Source organism: Juglans microcarpa x Juglans regia, chromosome 8D, assembly GCF_004785595.1.
Source record: "Juglans microcarpa x Juglans regia isolate MS1-56 chromosome 8D, Jm3101_v1.0, whole genome shotgun sequence".
NCBI classification, from domain to species: Eukaryota; Viridiplantae; Streptophyta; class Magnoliopsida; order Fagales; family Juglandaceae; genus Juglans; species Juglans microcarpa x Juglans regia.
Window position 1 is genome coordinate 27527372 of NC_054608.1, and position 22362 is coordinate 27549733.

The 22362-nt window shown below is 37.1% G+C and overlaps 2 protein-coding genes across 3 annotated transcripts; both read left to right on the forward strand.

The window, feature by feature from the left end:
• Positions 1-4641: 4641 nt before the first annotated feature.
• Positions 4642-6506, forward strand: LOC121242376. The gene is made up of 2 exons (XM_041140247.1): positions 4642-5671; positions 5923-6506. The coding sequence occupies exons 1-2, from the start codon at positions 4642-4644 to the stop codon at positions 6504-6506; spliced, it is 1614 nt and encodes a 537-aa protein (XP_040996181.1).
• Positions 6507-8472: 1966 nt separating this feature from the next.
• On the forward strand, positions 8473-21343 carry LOC121242615 (AMSH-like ubiquitin thioesterase 1). 2 transcript variants are annotated; one of them, XM_041140525.1, is made up of 15 exons: positions 8506-8823; positions 14660-14724; positions 15517-15592; positions 15674-15853; positions 16095-16189; positions 17283-17388; positions 17460-17506; positions 17786-18173; positions 18394-18483; positions 18561-18623; positions 18723-18797; positions 19621-19683; positions 20696-20748; positions 20902-21099; positions 21221-21343. In XM_041140525.1, exons 1-14 carry the CDS (start codon positions 8710-8712, stop codon positions 21074-21076), a joined length of 1590 nt encoding a protein of 529 aa, XP_040996459.1. In that variant the 5' UTR covers positions 8506-8709; the 3' UTR covers positions 21077-21099; positions 21221-21343. The 2 variants fall into 2 exon arrangements, with proteins under 2 accessions (XP_040996458.1, XP_040996459.1); XM_041140524.1 differs by having other exon boundaries at positions 8473-8823; positions 20902-21343.
• Positions 21344-22362: the final 1019 nt, after the last annotated feature.

Below are 22362 nucleotides of genomic sequence, written 5' to 3' on the forward strand. Positions count from 1 at the left end.
AGACTTTATGTCATTTGGTCTAAAAGACCTTGGTTGGTTTGATGCGTATTAAATCTATAACAATGACTCTTATAGTGTGCATGCATTTAGGAGCCGAGCCAATATAAGCATCATATACTTGATCATTTTTAGGAGAACAAAAGGCTGATCAAAACGTATAGATTGAGTTTACTTTATCCAAATTAACGTCATTTGTCATTTTCACAAACACCTTCCTGTCAATATTGAATTTATTGAAATTAACGACTCTTTTATTCTTTTGTTTGTGTTCTTTTGTATACTTTTACCTTTTAATTATAAGATATTTTACTTTTCAAAGTATCAATATGGTGCAACCCAAACTAGTAAAAATGTTATGATATGTCCAATATATTAAGATCTAACCGTTAAGATTATGTCGCATAATCTATTTTCATTCAAGTTAACTATCAAAATCAGATGATGGTACAATACATTTTCTTAGAATATTACCATACGTGTAATATTCTAACATACGTATGATAATATGATTTATTTTTTACTATATTTAGTTTATTGTGTAAATCAATTAGCATCAATCAGTATATTTAATTTATTGTAATTTCCTTCTTTCTCAAGCCTCGTTCATATATAAATAAGGCATTCTATTGTACAATTTGCTACACATAAATATAAATTGTTCTTTCTTAATTTCATTTCAACTTGTCATTCTTCGCATCCTTTGAATTCGTTCCCACAATACCCAATTGAAGATAGCCTAGCTTGGCCTTTAGAGCATATAAGGACTTTCACATTCAAAACAAAGCCACACCAGAAATTATCCTACAATGTGTCAAAGTTGCTTTGCACTTAAGGCACCAACCACTTCCCATTAATGAAAAGGATATCAAGTGACCTCTTCGCTGTTCATAGTCTAAAACACAAGAGAGCACCTTTTCTTCCACTACACTTTGAATGCATCACCCTTTCAACATTTTGACCTTTCTTTGTAGTAATCTCAATGGACTCAATATTAGGTGCGTGGAATAATATTCTAACAATCTCGTCTCATCTAATCATTATAACTTTCTCAAACTTTCAAGCAAAATATAAAAAATAATTCAACTTTTACAAATTCCAGAACAAAAATAATGTTAAAAAATTATATTCTAACAATATTTTATTTAATTTTAACTCTCATCTCATTTGTGTAACTAAACGAGACCTAAAATAGTTCATCAAAGCAAAGACTATGATCCCCTCAATCTACCACAAACTAAAGTGTAAATCTAAAGAGAGCATTTGAAAACAACATCCGCAAGGGTCATCTCAATCACAAACTTGGTAGCCACCTCCTCCTCCTTCTCCGTAATGTAAAGAGAAAGTGTTTAGATTCATAAATAAGTTTTACAAAAATAAAATTTACAAACTGATGTAGCTAGATGTTGTATATTAAATTTCTTTTACACTAAAAAGATCTTTGCAATTTGATGTATTACAATAGAGTAATTCTAGATACCGTTCTAGAGCGTGCAATCCTTGCGCATTCCCTTTGAAAAAAGTGAGGCCCACCATTAAAAAATAATTTTTTTTTTTTTGTAAATCTCTGATTTATCTATTTTTTAAAAGGGAATACACGAAACTTGCACACTCTAAAACTACAAATATTATTTCTCATCACAACAAGTCATATAATTTATAATTTTATTTTTATGAGATTTGTTTGTAAACCAAATATTTCTCAAAAGTGTTGATGTAGCAATCAAGCTGGATGACTCCTTTAGCAACAGCAATATGCCAAGACCATGAAGAAGTCATGCATTGATAACAATATCAACAACACGAGCATTGGTTTTGCGATTTCATTGTTTGGAAGGTTTCCAAAACGTCCAAGTCAGCAACTGACATAACACATCTTTTAGTGCGATGGTGCTCTTATGTCAACATGATTGCCACTATCCCCTCTCATTTATTTCTCTTTATTATATAGTTTGCTTGAAAAATAAAAGGACCAATGCTTCAATTTTGCTGTTTATGGTGTAGAATCAAACCTCAACATAGTTAGTTTGAGGGTACAAAATCGAAGTATATATAAATGTCATCGTGACATGTGAGTCAGCATCCATCCCATTTTTCTTAAATTGTTCCAAAATTCCTACAATTTTAGATCGAGTTATTCTACTCAACAACCCTACATTACACATCTATTGAGGGAAAAAAAAAAGATAAAAAAAAAAAAGTAGGTGTGTGGTGTAGGGATGTTGAATAAAATTTTTCAGGCCTCGTTTGGCTACACAGATGAGATGAAATGAGATAAAAGTTGAAAGTTAAATAAAATATTATTTATAATATAATTTAATTTTAAAATTTTAAAAAGTTGAATTGTTTTTCATATTTTGTTTGAGTGTTTGAAAAAACTATAATGATCAGTTGAGATGAGATGAGATGTTCTGTAAAAATAAACTAGAAATCCCAATTTCTCAAGTTTGGTTTAGAATACATGGGATAAAACTTTTGATAATTTTAAAATACAAAGTGTATTTTTTTCTTTAAAAAAATAAAATTTATCATTTAAAATCATGATTTGCCTCGATTTAGAGTAAAAAATAATCACAACTTTTGTAAATACGCAAGTACCGCACAATTAAAGTCTTCTCTCGCTTTTTCTCTCTAGGCAAAATGTGAGGTGAAGGGGGACCCAATGAGATTCTAACAGAATTGAGTGGAGTCTGTTGGGAACGGACAGTGGTGCATAGCGGAAGTGAGGGTCGTGAAGAGGTTCACAACGACGGAAAGTGAGTGGAAAAGGAAATCTTGAGGGTGGTACACGGTGGACAACGATGAACGAGCTCGAGGAAAGGTGGGAAAGACTGAGATTGTTGGAGGAGGAAGCTTTGAACATAGATGTGGGGGATGATTTATCGGAGGAACTGAGGTCCAGGGAAGAACGAAGTGTGGTAGGGAAAGTATGGATGGAGAGAAGACTAAGCCCTATGGTGCTGGAAACAATGATGGGGAAAGTCTAGAGGATCAGCCAGCAAGCAAAATTTCAAGAAGTTGGAGAGAATATATTCGTGATAGTGTTTGCTACCCTTGCTGACAAATAGAGTAATGGAAGGTAGACCGTGGCTTTTTTATAACCAGGTGCTTGTCTTAATGCCGTTTGATGGATACACACCTCCATAGCAGTTGGACTTTAGACATGAAAGGTTCTGGGTTCAGTTTCATAACCTACCCTTAGCCTGCATGAACAAGGAGCGAGGAGAGGTTTTTGGAGCCACGATTGGTAAGGTGATAGAAGTGGATTCATAGGATGGCAATGGATGGGGAAATTTTCTCAGAGTACTAGTGCAAATAGACGTGACAAAGGCTTTGGCAAGAGGGCGTACCATTTCTGTCAGAGGAAAGAAATACTGGATACCTCTGAGTTATGAAAAACTTCCTCACTTTTGTTTTAAATGTGGGTGTATTGCTCATAATAAGAAAGTGTGTGAGGTGCAAGGGAATGGTGGTGAAGATCAGTTTGGGGTCTGGCTCAGAGCTAGCCCACGTTTCAAAATGAGAGAGTTCCAAAGAAAGGAGTACAAGGGTCAAGTTCTCGAGAAAAAAGTGTTGATACGAATGATGGAGGGGTCGTAGGTGTGAAGGGTTTGGGTCCTGAAAAGAGTAGGGATGAGGTAGGGGAGGTTGGGAAGGATTGTGAGGTAGAGGTGGGAACTGGAAGTGAGTCTGGGAAGGATCGTGAGAGGGAAGAGGGGAGTCTTAAGGTAGGGGGTAATACACCAATTGTGTATGTGGAAGATACAAGCAGGGATAAGGAACCATAAAAAGTGTTTGAGGGAGTTGTGGTCAGAGGGAAGAGGATAGGGTCTTGGAAGAGGGGGGGAAGAGAAACGGGTAGAAGTTGGGAGGGAAATTTTGAGGAAAAAAAACATTAACAAAGAAGAAGGAGGCTGAGGGAGGGAAGGGGTTAGTGAGGAAGTTGAAGAACAGAAGAACCGGGGTAGTGCAGGGTCTGATGAAGAAGTTTCACAAAGGGTGGAGGTTGCTATGCAGCCCCACCCAACCCAATAAAAACTCTAAGCTGAAACTGCCGAGGGCTTGGGAACCCTCGGATAGTTCAACACCTCTACCATTTGGTATTGGACAAGAAACCCAATTTAGTTTTCTTAATGGAAACTAAGATGGTGAAAGGCAGATGTGAAGGGATTAGGAGAAAGCTGAAATGTGAAGGTTTTTTGTTGTTGAAGCAGCTGGAAGGAGTGGGGGTCTAATCATGTTATGGGACCATAATGTCAAGATAGAAGTGGCGAACTACTCACTAAGGCATATAAGTGTTTGGGTAACAAATGAAGGAGAAAATGAGAAGTGGCTGTTGACAGGATTTTATGGAAATCCTGAGCCAAGTAGAAGGGCAGATTCTTGGAATCTCCTTAACTCACTAAAACCAAATGCTAATACTGGTTGGTGTGTTATTGGGGATTTCAACGAGATTGTGACTCATGATGAAAAATGGGGAGGTAGACAGAGACAAGAAAGACAAATGGCTAGTTTCAGATAGGCTCTTGAGAGGAGTAGACTGTTTGATTTGGGATGGAGAGGTGATAAGTACACTTAGAGCAATAAACATAAAGATGAATCTTTCACTAAGGAAAGACTTGATAGAGCCGTGACCAATGTAAGATGGAAAGGTTTTTTCAAGAGAGCTGGGTAGAAGTGTTGGCAGCCAGATGCTCTGACCATAGGCCTTTGTTGCTTTGTATGAACCAGAAGGGAAATAAGGTTAGGAGAGGAAGGAAGTTGTTCAGGTATGAAGCCAACTGGGCTTTAGAGGAGGACTGTGTGGTGGCCTTAAAAAGGGTGTGGGAAAAGAGGACGATGGAAGATGTCACTCCTAAAAACCTACTAGTTAGCCTGTCTGACAGTAAAAGAGCTTTGATGAGTTGGTGGAAGAAGAATGGGAAAGACAGAGGGAGTGAGCTGAAGCTGAAAACCCAGCTCCTAAAAATGCTCCAAGAAAATGAAAATAGTCACAACTCTGGTGAGATTAAAAGGTTACGGAAGGAGATTGGCTTGTTGTTAGAGAAAGAAGATTTTAAATGGAGGCAAAGGGCTAAAGTGAATTGGTATCAGCTAGGGGATAAAAATCCCAAATTTTTCCATAGTTGTGCCAGTCAAAGGAGGAGGAAAAACAAAATTGCTGCTGTTAAAGATGACCAAAACATATGGCACTCGAGACATGAAAAAGTGGAAGGAGCTTTCAACAAGTATTTTGGGAGTCTATTCACTTCCTCATCTTCGAGCCAAATGGAGATTGATGACTGTTTGAAGTACCTGGAAGCTCGAGTGATAGGGGATATGAATGAAGCACTCACTAAGACTTTTTCTAAAAATGAGGTTGAGGATGCTTTAAAGCAGATAGCACCCTTGAAGTCACTGGGCCCAAACTGCTTTGGAGCTTGTTTCTACCAAAGTCATTGGCCAATCATTGGTGAGGAAGTCAACAGGACTGTTTTATCATGGCTTAATGGTGACTGTTTTGATTCTTCAGCCAACTTCACTTACATAGTTCTCATCCCAAAAGTTTCAAACCCTAGCTTGGTTAGTGAATATCAAACTATTAGTCTATGTAATGTTGCCTATAAGATCATGGCTAAAGTTTTAGCTAATAGACTAAAAACTGTTCTGGCTGATTTAATCTCCCCCAACCAAAGTGCCTTCATCCCAGGGAGATTAATCATAGCAACATTATGGTCGCTTATGAGTTGTTGCATTCTATGATGACTAGGAAAAGAGGAAGGTTCGTGGCTATAAAACTTGATATGTCTAAAGCTTATGACAGGATTGAGTAGCCTTACCTTGAAGCTATTACGAGTAAGTTTGGTTTTTGCAGAAGATGGACTAAGCTTATCATGATGTGTGTGTCCTCAGTCTTGTACTCTATTTTAATTAATGGTGTTCCAGGTACCAAGTTTTGCCCTTCTAAAGGTTTGAGACAGGGAGATCCCTTGTCTCCATACCTTTTTATTTTGTATGCTGAAGGTCTATCTTCTCTTCTCAATGTCTCTGATTTGAGAGGAGATACAAGGGGGGTCACGGTGGCTAGGGGAGGAACTAGAGTGAACCATCTACTGTTTGCGGACGACTGTGTACTACTGGGTAGAGCAAAAGTAGAGGAATGGAAAAAGCTGAAAGCCATGTTACTAACCTATGAAAAAGCTTCTGGTCAAGTTTTGAACAAAGACAAATTTGCCTTGTTCTTTAGTCCTAATACCTGTCCAAGAGAGAAAGAGTTAATCAAAGAAGAAGGTGGTGCAGTGATGGTTGGTTATTATGGGAAATATTTGGGACTGCCCTCAGTAGTAGGGAGATCAAAGTACTTAACTTTTAGAGGCATAAAAGAACGAGTGTGGAAGAAGATCAACAACTGGAAAAATTCATTCCTGTCCTCCGCAGGAAAGGAGATTCTCATCAAGGCAGTCCTCCAAGCCGTGCCCACATACACCATGAGTGTTTTCCAGCTTCCAAATGTTTGTGTAATGAGCTAAATGGAATGTTTGCAAATTTTTGGTAGTGCAACCAACAAAAAAACAAAGGCATTCATTAGAGCAAGTGGGAGTCTGTGGGAAGACAAAAGCATGGGAGGGCTGAGTTTTAGAGATGTGGGATGCTTCAATAAAGCTCTATTGGCTAAGCAGGGTTGGAGGTTTCTTAACTACCCCAACAACCTAGTTGCGCAAACAAAAGTACTTCAAAGGCTCTTCCCTGCTGGGGGGCTAAGTTGGGTTACAAACCATTTTTGATTTAGAGTGTATGGGAGGCTTTAAGTCTAATAATGGAGGAGTTGAGATGGAGGGTGGGGAATGGTAAAATTATCAGAATATGGGGACAAAAATGGATGCCATCACCTGTTTCCTATTGTGCTCAATCACCAGTGTCGATATTAGATGAGAATGCTAAAGTTGAGGAGCTGGTTCAGCAGAATATAGGGGAGTGGGATGAGGGCTTGGTAAAAAACATTTTTAATGAAGAAAAGGCTGAACAAACCTTAAGTATTCCCCTTAGTAAAACGAATACAATAGACAAAATGGTGTGGGGGCCATCCAAGAAGGGACTTTTTTTTGTAAAGAGTGCCTACTACATGGAGGTTGAGAGAAGAAAAGCTATAAGAGGAGAAACCTCAAGAAGGGAAGGTGCTGATAGTAGGTGGAAGGATATTTGGGAGATGAACATACCAGAGAAGGTAAAGTTATTTTTATGAAAGGCAGGAAATGACTTTCTTTCTACAAAAAAGAAGTTATTCTCAAAGAAATTGGTCGATAATGATCTTTGTCCAGTATGTAAAAGGGAGGCAGAGGATGTAATGCATGTTCTCTGGAAGTGTACTACTACTAATGATGTGTGGCTTGAGTCATTGACAAGTTTACAAAAATGGTGTACTGAGGAAGATGATTTACTGGATCTCTGGGGAAAAATGATGTTGAAATTGCCAAAAACCGAACAAGAAGTAATAGCAACTGTCATGAGGGGTTTGTGGTTAAGAAGAAACCAACTTATATTCGAAAATTGCTTCAAGAAACCTGGACAAGTCCTAACTATTGCTAAGGAGGAGGTAAAAGAGTTTCAAAAGGCTAACAGTTTAATAGGCTGGAACCATCCTAGACCAGATAATGCAAGGCTAGTGAGGCAAGCAAAGTGGAAGAAACGGAGGGAAAACTGGGTAAAAGTCAACTAGGATGCAGCAATAGACCAAAGGAAGAAAGTGATGGGAATTGGGATCGTTATAAAGGACGAGGAGGGGGAAGTTTTAGCAGCTGTTTGTAGCCAGAAAGAGCATGATCATACAACAGCAACATCTGAGAGTTTATCCTTATGGAGAGTTACGGAGATTTGCAGTGATCTTAACTTTAGTACGGTTGCCTTTGAAGGTGATGCTCAGATCATAGTCAAGGCTATTAATGAAGAAAATGGAGAATTTCCAGTTTATGAGATGGTGATTGAAGATGCAAAGAAAGTGCTCAAGAACAGAACAGACTGGAAAGTACAATTTGTGCATAGAGACTCTAATGAGGCAACTCATATACTTGCGAAGAAAGCTCTAACTTTAGATTCAGAACATATATGGATAGAAGATTTTCCTTATTTTATTAGTCAAATTATAGGAATCGATATGAGATGTAATGACAGCAATTGTTATCAATGAATACAGAATGATACGGTTTGTTTCAAAAAAAAATAATCACAACTTTTTCTTTTTGGAAATGAAATTAATCACAACCTTAAACAATTAAGAATGCGATATATAGCAATATAATCTCGAACATATATTAAAAATTATTTACATAAAATAAGTGAACCAGTCAGAAGCTAACAAGTGTATTCTCTACCTTTACATGAATCTTCCATTACAGAAAATTAAATAATAATAAAAATGTAAAAAGAAAGTTTGTTAAAAATAATTAACGTCACCAAACGGCACTGAAAATTATGGATTTCCAATTTTCTTGCTAGCCAAACAGACCACTTTGCCTATTTGCCACATTTACCCTTGTAAGAAAGCTAAACTGACCAATTTTTTTCTTGTTTCGCCGATCGCGTCCTCTCTCTCTCTCTCTCTCTGTTCTCCGAGTCCTAGCCGGAATTGACGACCCTAAACCCTCGCACTCAGATTAAAGACTCAGAGGGAGTCCAAAATTCCCGATCCCTAAACGATGTTGTTTGGCTAGAAAGCAAAGGAAAGAGAAGAAGAAAATGAGGTCATCTTCTGATGGAATTAACGTCGCCGCCAGCGCTCAGAAACTTGATGTCGATAATCGGATTTCTCTCCGGTACTACTACCGAATCGCTGATAATATTCTCAAACAGGTGCACTACTTCCTCCTTAAAATTTATGGGTGATTGTGAAATTTCCACTTCTGGCTTTTTCTATTATAAATATTTCTTAATTTTGAATTTGGTTGGTTATTCATACGAGGTTTCAATATTGATGCTATGTTTTTTTTTTCCTTTTCTTTGATCTTGGATTTAATTTTTTAGAAGTGTGAAGGTAGCTGAAAGATCACGTAGTATGAGAAGGGTTGTTTAAAGTTGTGATTGAAATAGTATTGGTTGCTTGTAGTTTAGTGAGCTACAGAAGAACTGTTAGATAAAGATTTATGGAATTTTTGGTGATGCTAATGCACATACCAGAAGAGAGGTAAATTTGCAATGCTTTGCTATTGTGCATGTTGATGCCAATGCATCCAATCTTGGACCTTTGTGGACAGTATTGTTTTGAGTCCTTCTTTATGTTCTATGAAGGTTAGGGACGATGCCTATTTAGTGGATGGTTAGTTGTATTCGACACTCCGAATTTCTTCATTAGGTGACACTGGAGTTTTTGAGGTCACATTGTTGAAAATTATATGCCTCCCATTCGTGAACATAGGGAGCAAAAATAATAGTTTACGAATGTTTGTAGACATGCTCCTTTTGTGCATAATGTGGAGTATTTGGACCGAACAGACACCCACAATTTTGAAGGCCGAGAGAGAATGCTATCATAGTTAGAAACCTCAATTCCTTTGTATGAGTGGTCAATCGCTTGCAATAATTCTAGTTTTAATCTTCTGTAGATTTACGAATCCTTGTTCCCATTCCCTGCTTGACTAGGAGTTCTCCTATATATTCCCAGTATATTCAGGTTGTGCTTTAGTGTTGTTTAGTAAAATTCGATCACTTTACTTAAAAATGAGTTTGGCCAATCAAGTATCTGAAATGGCAGTGAAGAGTGGCATTTGGACTTTGGAGGGTCTTGCTTGCTCTTTAAGATTTATTTATTTTTTATAAGTAAACTCTTTAAGATTTATTGAAGGAAGATTTTCTTCTTATAAAAAAAAAAAAAGGATTGATTGAAGGAAGATCTTGTATGCTCCTTGGGTACTTGAGTTTTGCATTTGGCACATATCAATAAGGATTTGTTACTATAAAAAAAAGACTTATTGAAGTAATACAGGTGTGGAATAACATGTCACAAGCAAAGGAAATACTTGAACTTTGTTTTTAAGTATTTTCACCATCTTTGCTCCTTTATATGGGCGTGTTAATTTTAATTGAAATATTTTGATTTATTACCCTCTAGGCACTCAGATTGATCTCTAAACCCTTGCCACCTTCCATATATGCCTCCACCACTGGGTCAGATGCCTTGGTTTACAATTTTTCTGCTTATGTTTTCCAAGTTATCTTAATCAAAACCTGAAGCCAGCCCAAAGGATCCTGATGCATCCACTTTCTTGGCTCTTCAGTGGGGACTTTTTTTTGTTTAGGTTGTAAATTTGGAAACCTACTTATGGTTATTGGTAGTTTAGTTTTGTTCACTGCTTGTGTCTGATTCATTTACACTACATGTACGTATTGGTGTCTTCAACAAGAACACTTGTATTATACATCACTATGAGAAATTTATTTAGAAGCTTTTGGCATGAAGTGTAGTTGTTTTCTAGAGTAATGAGGTTTTTTTTCGCGGATATAAAACCTGTTTAGAAATGGGGGTCAACCTCTTTCATGACCCATGTCCCCGGTGTCCCTTGGTTAGCATTCTCAGAAGATTTTCAAACTGAATTTGACACTCATAAATGGGTCTTACCATGTGTTGTAGATTAAAAAACTTAACCAAAGAGCATCAAATTATGTGCGGATTATAACTAGGAGTGCCATTCAATGGGAAGTGGGTAGCTCGCCAATATATGATGCAGCTCAGAGAATTGGGGTCCATCTGACAATTGTGAAAGAGGTGGATGATGATAAAAGCTGCAGAAAGCAGAGAACCTGCTGGCTAGGAGAGGACTTATCATCAATTAGCTTCAATGACCTAAATGATATATTGTGCTTATTATTTTTCATGGGTTCTTTTCATATTCCCAGAACATTATCCTTAAACATAGTTTCTCCTTGTTAAACTTCAAAATTTTTCTTTTCTTTTTTCACACATAAAGCCTTGAACCTACATGCTTAAGCTTTTTCTTTTCCATTTATTTTTCCTCCAACTAGTAATTATAACTAACATGCCGGAAGGATTGACCCTTGCCCTTACCCTTACCCATGCCGTTTCTTTTTACCTATTACCACTAGAATCCATGTTTTGAACACTCTTGAAGTTTGTATTTAACTGCTGACAGTAACATCCTACTTTCTTGTTTTTGTTTCCATTATATAAATAACTTGAAAACATACTCAATCTAACCCTTTCCCGTTCATAACCATCCAAAGCCTTAGGCCACATATACTCATGATTTTTAGGGTGACACATCACTTTGTAATATAGAATAAGGGAAAAATCGTACTTCTCAGAAAAAAAAGAACAAGGGAAAAATTTCCTTTCTTTTCTAACAACCCAGGGAAAGTGCTAGCCACATCTGTGCTATTATCCCCAAAAGACTAGTCAATTTGAAGCTTCTGTAGAATCGTTTATAAATCTGAATTTCACCCAATAAGTAGCCAATGTGGAAATTAGTACTCATGATTATTTTTTTAACCTACCCACTCTGTTATTCATATTCTGGAACATGGGTGTTTTTTTATTGGTATTTTTAATGTGGGACTTGGGTGTTACAATTTTGCTCCAAAAATTAAAAAAGGATGGGGTCTGTTATTTTTGTTTCTTCACACTAATGCCTCTTCTGTGACAAAACTTTGAACAAACTTAACAAAATAAGGAACATAAAAGGAAAGATCTTTGATTGAACGGAACACTCCTTGTTTCTTGGCTCACATTTGGGCTCTTGCAGGATGGCACTGTTGGATTATTGTCACTGCAGGGCATCTCAATGTTTTCATTCATTCATTTGGTTTACATTGACATTGCTCTTACTTTATTCTTGCTTTTGAAGGTGCTATGCATAATGATTCATTTGCTCTTACTTTATTCTTGCTCTTTCTTTATTAACCGAGACGGTTGATTGGCGACCTAAACTTGATGGATTGGTTTTCGATTCATTTGATCCTATTTCTGCAAGCTGGTTGGAGAGACCATTTGAGGAGAATGATGTGTATCAGGTGGTTTGTGGGATGGTAAAAGGTAAAGCCCCTGACCCAAATGGTTTTTCCATGGGTTTTTTTCCAAGATTGTTGGGATGTTGTGAAAGCCGATGTGATGCGGGTTTTTCAGGAATTTTTCACTTATGAGAAGTTTGAGAAGTCCCTTAATGCCACATTCATTTCTCTTATTCCTAAAATAGCCGGGGCCTCTGAGTTGAAGGATTTTCGCCCTATTAGCTTGGTGGGTAGTGTTTATAAGATAATCTTGAAGGTACTTGCCAATCGGTTGAGTACGGTGATGGAAATAATTATTTCTATGTCCCAAAATGCTTTTGTATAGGGTAGGCAAATTCTTGATTCTATCTTGATTGCTAATGAATGTCTAGACAACCGCTTGAGGGAAAGGGTTCCGGGTGTCATTTGTAAGCTGGATATGGAGAAGACGTATGATCATGTGAATTGGAATTTTCTTTTTTACATGCTTGGGAGATGTGGATTTGGGGGGACTTGGTGTGGATGGATTAGACATTGTGTCTCTACTGCTCAATTTTCAGTGTTAGCTAATGGGAGTCATTGTGGTTTTTTTTCATAGTTCTCACGGTTTGAGACAGGGGGATCCGTTATCTCCCTTCCTTTTTGTTATTATCATGGAAGCTTTGAGCCAAATGGTGGAGGCTGCTGTTTTGTTTTTTTTTTGGGGGGGGGGGGGGGTGGATTTCTTTTTGGGTTTAAGGTGGGAAATGCTCATAATGGTTTTATTACTATTTCTCACCTTTTACTTGCAGATGACACTATTATTTTTTGTGATGCTGATCGTGGACAGATTCAAGCCTTAAGGGCTGTTTTTTTATGTTTTGGAGCTGTATTAGGTTTGTAGGTGAATTTGGGTAAGTCGGAGATGGTTCCTATGGGGGAGGTGCGGAATATTAATTGCTTGGCAGAGTTGCTGGGATGTAAAGTTGCTGCTTTACCATTGAAGTATATCTTTGTCTTCCATTGGGGGCATCTTTTAAGGCAAAGTCTATTTGGGATAGGGTAGTGGAGAAGATTGAGAAAAGGTTGGCGGGTTGGAAGCGGCTTTATTTATCAAAAGGGAGTAGAATAACTCTTATTAAAAGTACTATTTCTAATCTTCCAACTTACTCTCTTTATTTCCTTGCCAGTAGAGGTGGGAAAACTGATTGAGAAATTATTTCGTACATTTTTGTGGGGTGGTATGAGTGAAGAGATGAAGATTCATCTTGTTAGTTGGAAAAATGTTTGCTCCCTATTTCAAATGGAGGTTCGGGGATTCAGAATTTGAGTAGTTTTAACAAGGCTTTGTTGGGAAAATGGTTGTGGAGGTATCAAGTGGAAGGGGTGTCGTTGTGGAGGGAGGTTTTAGATCGGAAATATGGTTGTGAGTTGGGTGGGGGGGGGGGGGTGTTCTAAGGAGGTTAGGGGGACCTATGGAATGAGTCTTTGGAAATTTATTAGAAAGGGATGGGAGAACTTTGTAAAACATACAAATTTTGTTGTTGGTGAGGGTACAAGGGTTCCAATTTTGGCTTGATACTTGGTGTGGTGATCGGGCTCTTTGTGGTGTGTTCCTTGCTATTTTTCGTATAGCATCTAATCGGCTTGAATCTGTTGCTGATCTGACAGTAAATTCTAATGGAATTTTGCAGTGGGATGTTGGTTTTACTAGAGCTGTTCAGGATTGGGAACTTGATGAGGTGTCTGATTTTTTCTGCTTCCTTTATTCCCTGTGGGTTGGGGGTGATGAGAGGGATTAAATGATATGGAAGCATATGGGCAGCAAAAAATTCTCGGTACGGTCTTACTATAAGGTATTGACTGTTCAGCAGAGTGATTATTTTCCTTGGAAGTGCATTTGGAGGTCTCATGTGCCTTCCAAAGTTGCATTTTTCATTTGGACAGCATCACTTGGAAATATTTTGACAATTGATAATCTGAGAAAGAGGGGTTTTGTTATTATGGAGTGTTGTTTTGTGTGTAAGAAGCATGGGGGAATCAATGGATCATTTACTTTTGCATTGTGAGGTGGCAAAGGCATTATGGGATGGTGTTTTTAGAAGAGTTGGACTGGTTTGGGTGAGGCCGAGGACAGTAGTGGATTTGTTTGTGTGCTGGATGCGGCTTCATAGTTCTAAACAAGTGGTTGCGGCATGGAAGATGGTTCCTTTATGTCTCATGTGGTGTCTTTGGTGGGAAAGGAACGAGTGATGCTTTAACGATAAGGAGCACACCTTGGAGGAAATCTGGAAATTCTTTGTATTTACTTTATTACAATGGTTTTCTGCTATAGGACTTGATGGAGCTTCTTTGTCTTCTTCTTCTTCTTCTTCTTTATAGAATGTAACTAGGTGTTTTCTTTTGTATACTTACTGTGTACATGGGCTTCGCCTATTACTTTCGTTCAATAAAATTTCATTTTACTAATTAAAAAAAATGATTTACGGAAAATGCATATTGACTTACAAAGAAGGAAATTTGTTACCATCATAAACCTTGGGAATAATTCCTTTTTCCAAACACGTGCTGCCACTTGTGGATAGCTTACATTGAATATATTGCTTTACTGATACTATGTAGCTTCTTAATCAGTTTAGCCTCTTGATCAATTTCTTGTTCAGTTGTCCTAAATGGCTTCTCATATTCCAATTTACTCCTCACATTGTAGGCTGACATCTTTCGAAGAGAGAGGAATATCATAGACCTATATGTTATGCTTCTACGATTTTCAAGGTAAGAAACAAAGAACACTCAACAAGCCTTGAACCTGAAATTAAATCAGATAAATTTTAACTGATTTTAGTTTATATCTTGTTTGTCTGGACTCAGCAGCAGTCTACATGCAACTCATCCAAATTCAGTTTAAACTTGTTTCAGTTAATGTTCAGTTTATTTACACTATATATTGTATTAGCTTTGAGCATGTATATTTAGTGCAAACGTAACCATTGATTCCAGTATTTTTAATATAGAGAAAAAATAAAAGTTCAGAACGGACAGAACATATTGATGATGTCAGTTGATTTTCACCCCCACTCATGCACATGCTCAAATGTTAACATATATGGAACTAGTATGCTTTCTTCCCACATCCAATTTGTAAGCCTAATTTAATTCCGAAACCAGCTTGTTATATTTCCCTTCTGAATCATTGTTAGCCTCATCTTGACCAATAAGTTCTCAAATTTCTTCATTGTTCTATGAAAAAATTCTCAGTGGGAAGGCTTTTCAAAAGTTCTGAAAGGTAAAAGAAACACATTTTAAAACTACTTTTTACATGGAATATGCATGTGGCAGTGCCTAATTTAAAGCTGCTTTTTTTTTTTGGTTGTGGGAATAGGCATGTGAATAAAATCAAATTGAAAATTTGCTTATGGTGGGAATGCACACCTGAAAGAATCAGCTAGTTTTAGGACTACATTTGGTCCATTCAAAGCTGTCTCAGTTCTATGAAATGCCAAACATCCCCTTTGGTATCTTTGGGAAAGGCACCAGTAAGTAACTATTTTTATTCTTCTTCTGCAGTTTGGTCTCTGAGACCATACCAAACCATCGAGATTACAAAGCCTCTCTTCAAAGCCAAAAAGCTTATTTGAAAAAGGTAGTATTCTCTGTTCCCTCATATGATACAGTTTTTTATTAAGAATTTTGTTGCACAATTTGATTTGATTATTTTTTGTAGAGATTCTTGAGTGCATTGGCTGAGCTGGAGAAGCTGAAGCCTGCAGTGCAACTGAAGATCACTGAACTGAACAGAAAAGACACATATCAAGTAAATGGGCGGGGCCAGTTACATCAAAATAATTCGTTGGACTGGTCTCCAGTTAAAAAACAGACCTCAACTAATTATGACTTAATAAAGGTGGAATTCCTGCTTCATCATTTTATCAGAAATTACTCTGTTCTTTCTATTTCTGAACTATGCTTCATTAATGTCATCTTAGAGTGAAACCTTGATGCTGAATAATAATTTGGTATACAATCAGTAGCTCTTGCAACGACCTTTATCTCTTATTACTATTTTTATTTTTTTTCCTATGTTGCTAGTCTTATCTAATAAAAGTTCTGCTTCAATATGCTTCAAAATGCTTTCTGTGTAACAGGCAGCAGGACCAGCTACACATCAATTATTGTATCAAGGTTCAAGGGCTCAACAATATTCATATGCCAGGCCGGTGGAACAGCGATTCAGCAAAATGTAAGCTATTTTATTTACTACAAGGGTTCTCCTCAAAGTGATTGGAGTGTAGTTAGTTGCTTTCCCTGTAACAATGTGCAGCGCATAACTACTATTAGTTGCAATTAAGGTGTAGTTGAATTGAGTTGTTTTGTATACACTGATGTTTCTAGAATAATGTACTACTAGGCATGGTTACTTGTAGTGAAACTGATGCTACGCTTGCATGTCTGGGTCCAAATCATGTTTTTAATCTTTTGTAGATTCCTCTTTACTTAGAATTGTGAAAATCTTCATGTTTTTAATCTTTGTAGATTCCTCTTACTTAGAATCCTGAAATCTTTTTGTTTGTTGCTATCATTTCCTTTTACACCATTCGGAAGATTGCAGCTTATGAAAACATGATATTTTTGTTGTAGTTCATGCAACAATGCTATTGCTGTTGATTAGATTGTATATATGGGAATATCCCTATCGTACATACGTGGTATGGATTTTGCAGGATTACAGTTCTAAGAAAACAAAGAAGGAGAAACTAGATTTGCTTGTGTTAATGAAATCTTTGGTTGTCTTGAATTCTTCTTTTTCTGAATGGTATAAGTCACAAACTGATGATATTTTGAGTGGCTCCCCAATGTGCCTTGTCGGTTAGTTGCATTTGTTGGCAAAAAAATATAAGCTTATTGTAAATACAACTCAATTCAACTTGACTCAGTGTTAATCTTCAATTAAATCGATATTCTGTTAGTCTTGACACCCTATGTGTCATTCTAATATATTCTGTACATATTATCAACTTGGGGTAAGCTAAATAGAAAGGAAATACATTTATTGATATCAATGTGACCTGCCAACACAGCACTCTTCCACGTAGGGTCAGGGATAATGAACATAAAAGAAGAATTTGGTGGCTAATTTACGTTAAAGCAGGATCATTCCATGAAAATTTGTTTTTAAATATTCTAAACGAACATTATGTCATTGTTTCTTTTCTAGATTTTGTCTTCTGGGATATGTAGTTTAATAGTACATGTGACAATGATGAAATGAGTATTTAAATCATATGAATCCTTTGGTTTCCTTCATTACTAGCTTATTTCCTTGCTTCTTGTAGGTCTTTAGGTTTTCCACGTCCGAAGGAGGAAACTCTCTCTAGACATTCTATATTGGGTCCTAATTGGCTTTCTGGGCATTGGCATCCCCCTATAAGTGATAAAGGGGTATGACTGTATCTGGTGATTTCTTTCGCTTCAATGCAGGAACCATGCTGACATATTACTTCTGGATGTAGGTCCGATATCCAAGCACTGTAGACCTGACTCCAGTTGAAATTCCAAGGTTGGCCTCTAGTTAAGTTGCTTTTGCGTAGGGTGGTTGTGCACCTCTTTTTTTTTTTTTTTTAATAACTGGGGTGGTTGTGCACCTCTTGAATAGATCAAAGCTCACTTAGTGGAAAATATATAAAGAGACACTTTCTGAAAAGATTGCTTGATGGTAGAGAGACTTGATTTGTTTAAAGATTAAATCTTATAGCCATTTCTCTCAGTGATGTCATTTTTTTTTTTTAAAGAATTGATAGCATATATTATTTCATTTGGTTGTCCTCTGGGCAAACAGCCTGCAGGAAACCATAGATGATGGACTTTCAGTTAAAACAGATAGTGGAAATTCCAAAGATGAAACATCAAGTGTGGAGTTGATTCTTGCCCAGGCTGATAATACTCTGATGCATCATGTTGCGGAACCTGGTTCACTGATTTCCTTTGAACCAACAGAATCCCCTGCTCAGCCAGATATTATCAGACAGCCTTCTCCTCCGCCTGTACTTGCTGAAGTACAAGATTTGGTTCCTGCAGTGTCACAGCATAACTGTTCAAATGTACTTGCAGAATTACAAGATTTGATACCTGCAGTGTCATCTCAAGTTAATGAGGTAGAACATGGAATGGGGACTTCCCCACAAGATAATTTGGTCGGTGCTGAATCTCCACTGCAATTGCACATTGTGAGCTTACTTCCGTCAATCTCTCCTCCCTCTGCCTACTTCCGTCAATCTCTCCTCCCTCTGCCCTGAGCCTCACTCTCTCTCGCACTATTTTTTTCTTTTTAAGAATGACTTAACAGTATCACTTTTATTCGTCTTATGATAATTATTTGATTTATAAATCAAATATTGTGATGAAAGTGAGGTGTGATTTTGTCCTAACAAATGTTTATCTTTGCAGTCAACCACAATGATGGAGACCTTTATGAAGCTTGCTAAGTCAAACACAGATAGAAACTTAGAAACATGTGGTGTCCTTGCAGGTTCACTTGTAAGTGTTGATAATGATCACTGGTTTTGATCTAAACACTTGTAGTCCTGATGCGTTCAAATATTGCTTTCGTGCAGAAAAACAGAAAGTTTTATATTACGGCCCTCATCATTCCTAAGCAGGAATCGACATCAGATTCTGTATGGAAATTTCATTACACATTTTACTGGACTATTTGGTGAGACTTCCATTTATCAGATATCTACATATGTTATATTGAATTTGTACCTTTTGTTCAGTGTCAGGCAACAAATGAGGAGGAAATATTTGAAGTGCAGGACAAGCAATCTCTCTTCCCACTTGGGTGGATTCATGTGAGTATATTGTAATGTAACGAATGATCCTAAGCTTATGCTTTACCCTTTGCTGGTTTGTGAATTGGATAGAAACTTATCAGAATTGAAGCAGAATAATTTTCTTTTGAAATCCACGAGTTAAGTTTTTTTTTTTTTTTTTTCAAGTGTCCTGCTATATACATCAGTATCCAGCTATCTAGTAGCATTGTCTGTTAAAGAGTCCTCATTAGATCAGTCAAATCAGTTTCCAGAAAAGGCTAAATTAAAAAAATGTAGGATTCGATTTTTTTTATAGGTGAACAAAAACTTTATTGATAATTAGGCCTAGGGTTTAAATGCTCTCAGTAGCACGGATGGTTTAGAAAGTTATTATTGCTAAGATAGGAAAATATTAATGCATTCAGGATTTAAATGTTGATAATATACGGAAGAATTCACAGCTTATGAATTGTTGAGGGTTTTGTTGTTTTCGAGTTGGAGATAATAAAGATTTCCTTGATAAATCTGAAAACCGCCTCACATAAAGTTCTGGCTAGAAAGGGCATTTAGACCTCGTTTGTTTTCACAGATCAGATGAGATGAGATAAATTGAGATTAAAGTTAAAAAGTTAAATTATTTATTTTATTTTGTATTGGAAGTTGAAAAAGTTGTAATTGATTAGATGAGATGAGATGTTTTCTGAAAACAAATGAGGCCTTAGTTTATTTGTAACATAAAAAACTGTGATGACTGGTTGCATCTGGTACAGTTCCTGTTCTGTATATGGCATGCCATAATATGCCGAGACATAACATGACTTTATGCTGACTAATTAATTATTAACCTCGGTGCAATTTTCAGACACATCCTTCTCAGTCTTGTTTCATGTCATCAATTGATGTTCACACACATTACTCATATCAGGTGTGTGCCTCTTCCTGTTGTTATAATTGTTATGATTGTTGCACGTTGAAGTCAATTGATAGTTAAAACTTATGTGCTCAGTTACTCATAACAGTTGTGGGCATCTTCATGTTACCACAAGTGCGTGTTATAAATGGTAGTTATTCACAACTGAAACCCCTCTTTTTTCTTTGGTATTTGATTGAAGTGCTTTAACTGTACATGTTGGTTCCCTAGGAGTTGGCTCAAGTGGTAAGAGCCTTGGTCTTGGTGGTATGCTCCCTCTAGGTCCAAGCTTCAAACCCTTGGGTACAAACAATTCCTAGGGGCCACGTGACCATGGTTCCTGTTGGTGAAAAGCTGATGATTTACTTGATCCGTGTGATGTGGACACATTACATGGTTCTGGGGTTTAATCGGGTAAAAAGACATCTTGCTTTGCACTCTCCGGAATTCCTCGTCATAAAAAAAATTGTATATGTTCGTTTTCTGACTTCATAGATAGGACTAGTTATCCAAAATTATGCATGGTCTTGGTAGTCTGGTAGAGGTGAACTCGTTCACACAGCTTGACTCTCGGAGAAATAAGTTGTGTTATTGTTTCAGTGCCTATTTCTCTTGTCGGCATTGACACCATGAATTGAAATAAGGGAAAAAAAGTAACGGGGTAAATAAGAAAAAGCATTATGGACAAATTCCTTTAACTAATGGCTTCACCCATCAGACACAGGAAAAAGTTTTGGTACTGTTCTTTGTCAATGGCCCGTGGAAAAAAAAGTGGCGTTTTACTGTGGGAAAATAAGTAGAGGGTGACATCATGCATTTAATTTCATGCGCAGACAGGAGTTGTGTAAATACTTGTGAAAGTAAAAAGGGTTGCCATGTCCAACTTGAAGGATTCTTCGATTGTACATTTGGAGCATTTTTTGGTCTGATGTGAGAGAACATTTTATTTTCAGCATACAGAAGGCTAAATGTACGAGTTTGCTTTTATTATTTATTTGTAGCTCACACGAATTCTTTATGTCTTTAGATTATGTTGCCTGAATCTGTTGCAATCGTCATGGCACCTAGAGATGGTTCAAGGTAAGATCAAGATCTGATAGAATTATGATCTTGCTAGATAATATATATATATATTGGATCAATTATCTTTGCTAAATAAATTATTTACTCTTTCATTTATAAACACTTTATTTACGATAGATAATCTCTTGCCTATTTTATTAATCTCTACAGAAAGCATGGCATTTTCCGGTTGACAACCCCCGGTGGGATGTCTGTCATTAGACAATGTCAGCAGCGTGGCTTTCATCCACACGATCCACCTCCTGATGGTGGGCCCATATACAAGACTTGCACAGATGTTTATATGAATCCCAAACTAAAATTTGAGGTCATTGATCTTCGGTGACCACGATCACAACATTCAGATGGGTAACATTTATTATGCAATTGTTCATATACTGCATATACAATGATATCAACTTCTTCATTAGTAAGCCTTTTGAATGCAAGAATATTGGTGTCTATATATTGATGTTTGTGTAAAATATAGGTGAATCATGCCAGCTAACAATACAACCGAGTATATGTAAATGCCCTGATTGATTGGCCAACACTGGAATTGCATTGACCTGCTTCCATTTGGAATGAACCGGAAAATCTGTGGTTCGACATACAAATATACTTCCTCCATCTTAAAATTTTCTGTCTAGTTGTTTAAACAGAAGCAGCATCATTGATTTAACATAAACACCTTGTACATTTCATTGCCTGATCACTTCAAGCAGAGAAGAGTTTGATGCATTGAAGCACCACACTTTATTTTCTTCCTACAAAGGAGGTTGTTCATTCATCTCTTTTTCTTTTCTTTTTGTCTTGATTTTTTGGGGATGAATTCTCATCAAGCAAACCAAACATAACGGTATATGCTCTGCTAATACAAAAACAGGGGAAATAATTTTAAAAAACAAAAAACAGGGGAGATAGGAGAGTAGCAAACAAATATGATAAGCATCTTGTTCAGAAGATTTTAGCTGCGTGGTGTGTACGGGATTGGGGTTTACTTTGCAGGGATGAATCCAAAGGATCTGCCTTGGAGAGGTTCTCGATATTAAAAAAAAAAAAAAAAAGGGATTTTAGCTGCTCACAATTTTGAACACCCTTGTCAACAAACAAAAATACATGAAGGTGCTGGCTATCTCTGAAAAGATACAGGGTCTGCTATTCGGAAAGTCGAGGAATGAACTCGTCTCGTCTCGTCTCTTTCTCCTGCCAATGGCAGTTCACTTTTCAACAGTGAAAGAAAAGCATCTCAGAATGGGCACCACCATGCATACGATGGAATCATTCCACATAACATGGTCATGGAAATCTTTTATTGTGCATGCATCTTTCATAAGCGACGTCCACTATCATAACCATCACCAATTCTACACCGTTGATTAGAGAAGGATGATTACTCAGAGCTGTGATGGTGAGAAGAGAAATGTACAAAGGTTTCTCTGCCATATACTTTGATTGTACGGTCAGTTTGCAGAGTGTTACTAGAAGATGAGAGGGAAGTGGGGCCCTGATGATAAGGAGTGGTTAAAGTAGGGGACCCATGAAAAAGGCAGGATCTTTTTTCCTTTCTTCTTCTTTCTTGCATCAGAGGGTTCATCTTTACATGCTCATTTCACGTGAACAGATAGCTCA

Coding starts and splice junctions, on each gene's coding strand:
- LOC121242376 (XM_041140247.1), top strand. CDS start 4,642: ATGGAAAGGTTTTTTCAAGAGAGCTGGGTAGAAGTGTTGGCAGCCAGA. Junction 5,672..5,922: donor TTTAATCTCCCCCAACCAAA/GTGCCTTCATCC, acceptor ATGGTGTTCCAG/GTACCAAGTTTTGCCCTTCT.
- LOC121242615 (XM_041140524.1), top strand. CDS start 8,710: ATGAGGTCATCTTCTGATGGAATTAACGTCGCCGCCAGCGCTCAGAAA. Junction 18,798..19,620: donor TCCCACTTGGGTGGATTCAT/GTGAGTATATTG, acceptor TGCAATTTTCAG/ACACATCCTTCTCAGTCTTG. Junction 19,684..20,695: donor ACACACATTACTCATATCAG/GTGTGTGCCTCT, acceptor TTATGTCTTTAG/ATTATGTTGCCTGAATCTGT.